Below are 10,204 nucleotides of genomic sequence, written 5' to 3'. Positions count from 1 at the left end.
ATATATATATATATATATATATATATATATATATATATATATATATGCTCTATTTGCATGTATGACTGTATGACTGAAGAGGGCATCAGTTCTCACTTTATATGGTTTTGAGGCATCTCTTGAAAATCTAAAGCTCTGTCCCCCAGTTTCTTAAACAAGGCAGGCCTTTAACAGTGGCCATGGTAACCTGGAACAGGAAGAACCTTAAAAGAGTTCATCCAGCTGTCCCCCAAGTTCATACACAATAAAGTAGTGCCTTTGGATGCTTTCCTACCAGTGTCAGGCTGACGTTGTATTCTTCCTTTTAATCAAACAGGTCTTGAGTAATACAAACACATATTTTACAAGAGTGAAACTAACTGTTTAAGGTAGTACAACTAAAATAGAGAAGATAAAATAAAGTGCCTAGAGGAAATAAAGAGGAAAGTTAAGAGAAGTGGGGACTTGGGGCAGACAAGATAGCTCAGTAGATAAAGATGTTTGCCTTGCAAACCTGAAACTTGGGTTTGACCCCTGGGACCCCATACAGATGGAAGGAAACAAACCGGTGCCACCGAGTCGGCCTCTGACCACCACTAGTTACTTGTAGCATAGGCAACTCACCTCACATAACAATGGTAAATAGTTTTTAAAACTGGTCGTTACAGGGCAGATGTTTGTAACTTTGCTGAAGAGTTCTGGGTTCCATATTTATAAAGGAAGATAAAAACCAACTTTTTAACATAAGCACATAAAACTTATATGACAGCTAATTTTAAACTTTTTATGTAAAAGGAAAAAGTCATTTTTTTTTTTTTTACTCCCTCGTAATTTGCAAGGCTGCTTTTGTCACTAGTAAGTACCAGAATCAGTGTGGCTCTTAGAAAAGGCTTTTTGCCCAGCAGGGTACATTAGCAGGCCTGAAAAATCAGAAAGGGGCCTCACTGCAGAACCTTCTCTCAGTTACAAAAAAAACTGAATCATGGTCTGAAATTACTATTTTACAAACATTTAAATTCTTAGCCAGTGGCTTGTTTAAAATCTGAAATTTGTTTCCTCTGAGTAAAATAAAAACTTTTCAAACCATCTATTCTGTTTTATTCAGCTTCTTGTCTATCTCTCCTATTTCCTTTATATCTTAAATGTAGAGCTTTCGAAGAGAAACTCAGAGAACAGGAAGAAAGAGAGTATCAAATCAGAGAAAGAATCCTGCAGCAGAGAAAACAGAAGTTTGAAGAAGTGACTGAAAAATTCCAGCGTGCCCATATTCCTCTCTTTCAAAGAAGGAGAGCAGGTAACGTCAGCCCTGGAATAATTCTGAAAACAAAAATGAAAGTTGCATTCAAATTTCAGGAAAAAATAAAATTATACATTAATAAAAAGGTAAAGCAGAAACTGAAAGCATAGCAGCCCGGTGTACTGCTTGAGTAACAGGTACTTTAACCAAATGAAAAACGGGAATTTGATTTCAATTTAATTTAGAGAATATTGTGATGGCTCCATTAGTAAATTCTTTATTCATTCACAAATTTCTTTCAACTTCACGCTAGTTCATAATGTTTTGTCTTTTTAAAGTCAATTTTGTAAATAACTTCACAGAAAGAAAATTTAACAGTTAGGTTGAGGAAATTAGTGTCACATTCATTCTGACAGTTTACTTGTGGTTTGCTTCAAATTTTTATCTGAAAGATTGGCAAAAAGTCTACAAAGTAATACAATCTAATAATCTATGACCCATAACCAATTAAGAATTTAAATATAATTGGGTCGAAGAGATGGCTGCATGGATAAAGCCCTTGAGAGGCATGAGGCTGCAGTCTGCATATCCAGAACCACAGGAAAATCAGGCAAATGTGGCAGCCTGTACTCACAGCACATAGAAGCACAGGGCATTTCTGGAGCAAGCTACTGGCTACTCTTGATAAGCTCTGGGTTCAAATGTGAGACCCTGCCTGAATAAAGTGGAGAGCGATTAAAGCAGACACCCAGCATCAGCCTCCACACCCACACACACCTACACCCACACACATACACAAATATATTTAAAAAAATTTAAGTGTGAATATGATTGATGCTTTTATATCACATCCACGTTTAGACCTTAAATAGCAAGGCAGAACTAATAATATGTCCAAGCTCACTAAAGAAAGAAGGTTGGCAATACCGTCATGTCCCCAGCTACACTGGGCTAGCTACAGAAATATGTTATTATACTCTCACACCAAAAACCACAGTGTATTTTGGATAAGAATTTAAACAGTATCGTTGGCACAATAATTGATGTGATAGCAGAACGTTTAACAGCTGTGAAAACATAAGAAAGAATGCTAAACCTATGTCAGGACCCTAGGCCATTGTTTCCATAAAATGACATATGTGACTCTTTTTTTTCCTTTTTTTTTAATTTAACTTTTATTAATTACACTTTATTCATTTTGTATCCCCCCCCATAAGCCTCTCCCTCCTCCCCTCCCGATCCCACCCTCCCTCCCCTTTCTGCATGCATGTCACTCCCCAAGTCCACTGATAGGGGAGGTCCCCCTCTCCTTCTTTCTGATCTTAGTCTATCAGTTCTCATCAGAAGTGGCTGCATTGTCATCTTCTGTGGCCTGGTAAGGCTGCTCCCCCCTTAGGGGGAGGTGATCAAAGAGCAGGCCAATCAGATTATGTCAGAGGCAGTCCCGCTTCCCATATGTGACTCTTGAATCAGTATCTTGCCAGGCAAGGAGAACGGAAGAAACAGCTCATGTAAATGAACTGTGTCTTTCAGAGTATTGAAACTTAAGTCAGGGCATAAGACAAGAAGAATACTAACTTGAAACTAAAAGAAGTCAGTTGGTGCCAACTCCTGGAGAACGTTGTATGCCATGCTAGAAAGCTCATCTTTATATACAAAATGCCATTCAGAACTGGAAAGCAAGCCATTTCTGGGTCAGTAAGGAATCTTAATATAAAGAGGGGCTGCAAAGAACACTGACATAATCAAAAGACACCAAAACATGCTAGAGATTTCTTTTTCTCTCATAGAATGAATCCTGAGGTCAGAGTCAAAAGCTGGTTCAATGTTTGTATGGTGTCAGGACACAGACTTGGCTATCTGATAGCTAATCAGTTTCTAGATGGTTTCTGTCTTTCCTCTTGGGTGTATGCTGGCTACCAAATTGCCAGCCAGGGGATCGGTGTTCTAGACAGAAAAAAACAGAGGAAGAGGTAAAGTTATGCCACTGAATCCCCTTAAATCTTTCCTTAGAAGCCTTCATGCATGTGTTTTTATTTATTTGTTTGGCTCCATGTGTAAGGGAACCTGAAATTTTCTTGATATCAGGTATGTTTCTACTCCTAACACTATGAGCTCTTACTAAGAAAGGAAATGGACAATGGAGGGAGGCCTCTCACCGTGAAATGTGTTGGATAGAAGGATAGTTATAGTGACAGCTTGCACTGTGGATAAAAGTAGAAACATGCTGGAGTTAAAAAGGCCAGGAAGACACTAACTCTGGAAAGAGGTGTTAAGTTCCCTCAGTTGAGCTGTAACTGTATATAGACACAAGAGGTTATCTATTTCACATACCACAATTGATAAGATTATTGCGTATAGGAAAAGAAAAGCTACAGGGAAAACAATGCCTTAGAAACATGTCAGAGAGCGTCACACAAAATATGCACTAATAAATAGCAGTTTTTACTAACATATTCATTATATGTAATAAATTTTATTTTTATCTTTTCATACATGTATATATTATCATATTTACTCCCATTACCCTCTCGTGTCTAGAATTCAAGTTTGAAATAACTCCCATGTAGTAGTACACTGGCTTTGTTTAAACATTTTGGAGAAAATTACAGACAGCTGAATAGTGGGGAAGTGTGTTGACATGAATATTTTAAAAGTAAAAAGGTTTTTTTGTTTTTTAATTTTAGTGTTACGTTTCAAGCCCTGCAGTAGTGGCACACACCTTTAATCCAGCACTTGTGAGGCAGAGGCAGGCAGATCTATGCACATTTAAAGCCAGCCTGGTCTACAGAGAGAGTTCCAGGACAGCCAGGGCTACACAGACAAACCCTGTCTTGAAAAAAAAAAGTTAGCCCCATCTCTCCAGGGCTGGAGACATGTCTCAGGGGTTACGAGCACTGGCTGTGCTTCTAGTACGTCTAGAGGTCCTGAATTCAATTCCCAGCAACAACATGGTGGCTCACAACCATCGGTTCCTTCTTCTGGTGTGCAGGTGTATATGCGGTAGAACACTGTGTACATAGTAAATAAATCTTTAAAAAAAAAAAAAGTTAGGTTTCCATAAAGAGTTAGAGCTGGAAAATCATCTCTACCCCTAGGCTTTGAATTATGTATAGCATTTGATGAGTAGAACATAGTATCTCCATACGCCAGGGATGCAAGGGGGCTACATTCTTAAAAGACAGCCATATTTTTAACAGGATGAACAGTGAGAGGGAGAGCATTAGAAGCAAGGGAAAGAGAGTATGTTGAGTATGATAGTACACATTTAAAGGCTTTGAACGTGGATGTAATGAGAAAGCAAGGGTGGATGAGAGGTTTACAGAGCAGTGTGAGGCAGTGTCCACGTAGTGTATGACTGAGGAGGCCACTTGCCTCTTTCTTAACTCTGCTTCCTTGGTTGTAAAATTCAAATAGTCCCTGTGTCATAGCCAGGATGAGCGTACTTGCAAAGTGCTTGAAATAAGCTGTATAGCAGTAAATGCCCAAATATTAGTTGATTTCATTTCATTCACAGGAATATTTAAAAAATTGTCGTTAAAATTTTGAGAAGATGAGATCAAACGTAGATTTTATATATCAGAAAGTCCTATGTTTTTCAAATTTTCTTTTTTCCAAATATTTTCATAAAATTGATGATGAAATCTCAAAGTAACAGTTTCTTTCTTAGGACTTACATGTCAAAATTGAATTTTTTATTCTATTGCAAATATATTATACAAGAGATTTGAAATATTTTATCAGCCAGGTAAATTATATATCATGAAATCATTGGTGGTAGAATGATTCTTTACTGTTTGTTTATTTGTTTGTTTACTATTCCATTAGTTTTTCAAACTCCAGTTCCTCCATTAGAAGAAGCCCTTAAACAAATTCAAGAATCCAACTTAAAATCAGAAGTAAACATTCCTCTTTCCCGAAAGCCAGCAACAGACTGGCGGTAAGTAATTTATTATGACTATGGTAGTATTACTGAACTGCTACTACTCAGTGTAATAACCAGTGGCTTTCTACTCACTGAATTTGTCATCTTTTTCACTGGTAAATCCTTATTTTTGTTTTAGAATTTATTATTTTTAATTCTTAATGAATTAAGTCAGAATTGTAATTTTCTGTAATACTGAATATTTTATGTAAAATATCAACTATTTTAATATATTGATGTTTGTTGTTGCCTATACTGAAGAGAGAATTCTTTATATTGCATTGGTACAAATTTACTCTAAAAAGAATAATTTTATGGTTGCAGTGTTCTTTTTTCTCACTCAGAATATTTTTGTTGTTGTTGTCTCAGTAAAAACTAGTCTCTTGTTCTCTCCAGAATTGCACAGTAATTCTTATTAAAGTAGTTACGTGGATTCACCAGACACCAGGCTTCCTCCATAAATGTGTTTTGATGTTAGTATATGTAGAAAACTAGATGAAGCATTGGAAAGCAATGTGGAATAGACTGTTAAAAATACAATGCTGGAGGCTGGAGAGATGGCTCAGTGGTTAAGAGCACTGGCTGCTTTTCAGAGGAACTAGGTTCAATTCCCAGCACCCACATGATGACTGTAACTACAGTTCCAAGGGATCTGATGCCCTCTTATATACATACATGCAGGTATATCAGTTTGAATAAAAATAAATCTTTTTTTAATTAAAATATATGTAGTCCTTAATCTATAACCTTAAGAGAGAAGTAAAATGATGCTTTGGGAAACATCAGGACTGGGGTCATAGCTTCACATATGTAAGGCCTGGGATTGATCCCCAGCACCACAAAAAAATCACATTAGTTATAGTCAAATGAGTAGAAGTAATCAGAACACTTGTGTGGAGATATTAATAGTTCAGGTGTAAATGTTCTTATTATTTATATATCTAGAATATTATTTCATTTTCAGAATTCCTCTGGTCAAAAGTCCTCTTCATTAGAGCTAAAAACAAATAATTTAATCCTTTCATTAGAGTATTCATTAGAGTCTGAGAAAGAACTAGACTCTTTATTTTAAAGAATCTAGGAATGCTTCAGCCAAGCTTTGAAGAAAACGTGAGTTCATGAGGACCAGTGATGAATAGCACATGCAAAGTCCACAAGTGATAATATATTGAGGGTAACGTGTAGTGGAATCTGCTGGCACTGTAGCTCAGGGTAGTGTGCTCACTGAGCATGCACCAGACCCAGGTTTCATCCCAGCACTACAGAGAGAGTGAGAGAGGAAAAAGGCAGAAATGGGCAAAGAGACAGAGACCCATAAAAATAAATACTGGTAGTGCAGGCGAATCAGAGAATACACATACTAAGAGCTTACCTGGATACGTGATTAGAGAGAGGTAGATCTGTATGTTACGAAGTAGAAACTTTGGGACCATCAAGATGGCTTAGCAAGTAAATAAACTTGCCGCCAAGCTTGACAGCCTGCATTCGATCCTAGGACCAACGCAATGCAAGGTATCTTCTGTCTTCCACATGCATTCGGTGGCATGTGTGTGTATGTCCACACAGAAACGCACAAAAAATATATATATATATAACTTTAAAGGAAGTGAAATATAAACTTATTCCTGAGATTTTAACAGAATTTTAAGCAAAATCATTTTTTAAACATAGCATTATAATCATTACATACAGTTGTGGATATGGGGGGAGACAGAGAGTGGATAATGGAGAGAGGAAGGAAGGGAGAAAAGATAAGCTATTTTATGAAAAGAATGCATTATGTGTTTGGTATGATAATGTAAGGAAAATGAAAGCAGCAAAGGTAAAGGTGAGAATTCTGTAGCTAGAAGTTGGAGACTTCTCAAAAAATAAATAAATAAATAAAAATAAAACCACTGTATAACCCAGCTATTTCACTCCTGGGCATGTACCCAGACAACTCCATACCCTATCAGGGAGATGTTTGCACCCCTTGTTTATTGCTGCTTTATTCACGATCGCAAAGAACCGTCTTTGTTATCCATCAATAGATGAATGGATAATTTTGGTATATGTGTATATATATCTATGTATATGTGTATATATATGTGTGTGTATATATACACATAGGTCAAAATTATATATATGCTTATATAATGAAACACTGCTCAGCTCTAAAGAAAAATAAATTTTTAAAATGTATAGGAAAAAGATGGATCAAGTGAGATCACAAGATCACACCATTTCAGAAAGAAATAAATCACATATTCTCTCTCATATATGGAATCTAACCAATAATATGTACATATGTAAACAAATGTACATGTGGGTACAGTCTAACATGAAAACAAAGCTAAATATGTGATGAGAAAGAAGTGACTGCAGGAATGGATATGAATTATGAAAATAATATAAAACCAATTGTTTTTCTAGTGCTAATTTTATCATGATTTTTTTATTTGTTGGTAGAATTGTGAATAAAGTATATTCAGTACTAAAAATGTAAAATTTATTGAGAAGCTTCACAATTTCCATTTCAAATGGCAATTCTAACTGGATATAAGTTTGTTAAGTTGTATAGACTTTGGGTCTGACTAATTTTGATGTGTAATGTTTTTATTTATTTGTGAGATTTTTACAGTGAACTTCACTTAAAAAGAGAATTTGGTGATATTTTAATTTTTTTACTTAAGCTTTTTAAATCAGAAGCTAGGAGTCCAGTTATAAATGTTAACTTTGTTATCAAAACTGAAATAAGAAAGCCGGGTGTGATGGCGCACGCCTGTCATCCCAGCACTCGGGAGGGAGAGTCAGGCGGATCTCTGGGATTTCCAGGCCAGCCTGGTCTACAGAGTGAGTCCAGGACAGCCATGGCTAAACAGAGAAACCCTGTCTCAAAAAAAGAAAAAACAACAACAAACACACACACACACACACACACACACACACACACACACACACCAAAAAAAAAAAAATTGATATAAGAGGACTAAAAAGAGATACGAAGGTTATGATTTTATTGTTACTTAAATGTTTTTAATATTTTGTTTCTGAAATCAGACTGTGGTTTTATTCAGTATATTGGGTAGGTCCTACACATACATTTGTTTCCTATAGTGCTGTACATATTTTTTTAAAAATCCAGAAATAAGCAGAAAATACCATAGATGTAAATGAATGCACTGAGGGTAGAACTTGACCTGAAACCGTGTTACACAAATGGGGATGACGTTCATCAGAGATAAGCACTTCCTGCAGGTTAATTAGCTTAACTTTTTAAAGGGAGTTGTGGGTAGGAAAGTTAGAAAGAAAGCCAAGAATTAAACCAGGAAGAGCTTTAAGTAATGTGTTCTAGAAATAATCAGTGAAAGAATTGAAGCAAGCTCTCTATATTTATGTTTTGGAGGTTTTGCCAAATGAATAGGGGTAGACTGAAGGTGGGAAAATTCGATAACTTTAGTCAGTCAAAGTGATGAGTCAGGCTTATGAGCTGCCAAGGAGGGAAGTAGAAGATGGGAAAGAGTCAAGGATGATTCCAGAGACAGTTTGGTCAGCAAGTAGATGGTGAAATGCTGAAGCCACTTATCAAAATTTAAGGATGAGGATAAGAAAGAGAGTAGAGCTCATGGTAAGCATTTTGTCACATTGAAAAGAATATGATTATGAAGGAGGAATCAACAGGTTTAGGGAGAGAGTAGTTGACAGCAAGATAGGGCATGTTGTAAGTTTGAAATGTAGGGTTTTCAGGAACCAGTTCCTTGTAACAAGAAGTCTAGGCCATGAATACAGATGTGACAGTCATCACAGATAACAGTGGTTAGTGTCTATCAGTGGTGGTTTTGAGTTAAAAAGTCAGAATGCCATATATTAACAAGACATTATCTTTAGATAGGAACATTCTTCAGAGCAGGCTATAAAGCAGTTGAAAGCTAGTTTTTGCAGAGTCCATGCCTCTTAAAAGTGACAGCACCATTGAGAAACAATGCCATCACAGTGGGTGAGCCACTTCCCAAGGAAACAATGGAGAAAGTTATCCCCCAATCCTCACTCAGAAAGGCAAACAGGACAGACACAGGAAGAGGGAGAAAAGAGGGAACAGGGAAGGAACCTACCACAGAGGGCCTCTGGAAGACTCTACCCTGCAGGGTATCAAAGCAGATGCTGAGACTCATAGCCAAATTTTTGGCAGAGTGCAGGAAATCTTATGAAAGAAGGGGGAGATAGAAAGACCTGGAGGAGCTAGGAGCTCCACAAGGAGAGCAACAGAACCAACAAATCTGGGCCCCTGGGGTCTTTTCTGAGACTGTTACTCCTACCAAGGACCATGCGTGGAAGTAACCTAGAACCCCTGCACAGATGTAGCCCATGGGAGTTCAGTCTCCAAGTGGGTTCCATAGTAATGGGAACAGGGACTGTCTCTGACATGAACTCAGTGCCTGGCTCTTTGATCACCTACCCCTGAGGGGGAAGCAGCCTTACCAGGACACAGAGAAGGACAATGCAGACAGTCCTGATGAGACCTGATAGGCTAGAGTCAGAGGGAAGGGGAGGAGGACCTCCCCTATCAGTGGACTTGGGGAGGAGCATGGGAAGAGAAGAATGAGGGAGGGTGGGATTGGGAGGGAATGAGGGATGGGGCTACAGGTGGGATACAAAGTGAATAAACCATAATAAAATAAATAGAAAGAAAGGTACCCCCAATACTGAATTAGCCCATTGAGAAGGATAAAAGAATCTTGTCAGTCCTTTTAGAGACATGCAGATACAGAGAATCTCACAGTCAGTTATAGAAGATTCCACAAGTTCTAGTAGAGTAATAGGAGGAAGGTCTCCAAACCCAAAAGTTCCAAAAGGCTGGCCTCAAGTGTGAGCATGAGAAGGGGCAACCAGAAAGGTAGAAAAAGGTAATAGCTGGAAAACTAAACCAGTAAAGACAGTGTTCACATTTCTGTTGTACAGTGATTGGGTTAAGTATTTCATCATAAGCAAAGCAACATATTGAAGTGAAACAAGCTAGAAATATGTTAAGAAACCAGAGTTGGACACATCCAGGCAGCATGACTTTAGAATATTATGGGAAAGCT

The 10,204-nt window shown here is 37.5% G+C and overlaps 1 protein-coding gene across 3 annotated transcripts in view; it reads left to right on the top strand.

Annotated features, from left to right (window-relative positions):
- Positions 1-10,204, top strand: part of Cep126 (centrosomal protein 126) — a 46,051-nt gene that overhangs the window by 13,582 nt on the left and 22,265 nt on the right. For 2 of the 3 annotated variants that reach the window (XM_055615625.1, XM_055615624.1), the window contains exons 3-4: positions 1,128-1,273; positions 5,045-5,156. In XM_055615625.1, coding sequence (XP_055471600.1) covers positions 1,128-1,273; positions 5,045-5,156 — 258 coding nt within the window. Of the gene's footprint in view, positions 1-1,127; positions 1,274-5,044; positions 5,157-10,204 lie in introns of those variants that run through there. The other variant, XM_055615626.1, reaches the window with a different exon arrangement.

This window comes from Psammomys obesus, unplaced genomic scaffold (assembly GCF_907164565.1).
Source record: "Psammomys obesus unplaced genomic scaffold, mPsaObe1.curated_primary_1811, whole genome shotgun sequence".
In the NCBI taxonomy this organism is placed as follows: Eukaryota; Metazoa; Chordata; class Mammalia; order Rodentia; family Muridae; genus Psammomys; species Psammomys obesus.
Note: the sequence above shows the minus strand (reverse complement) of the source record. Positions and strands in the feature narration are given on the sequence as shown.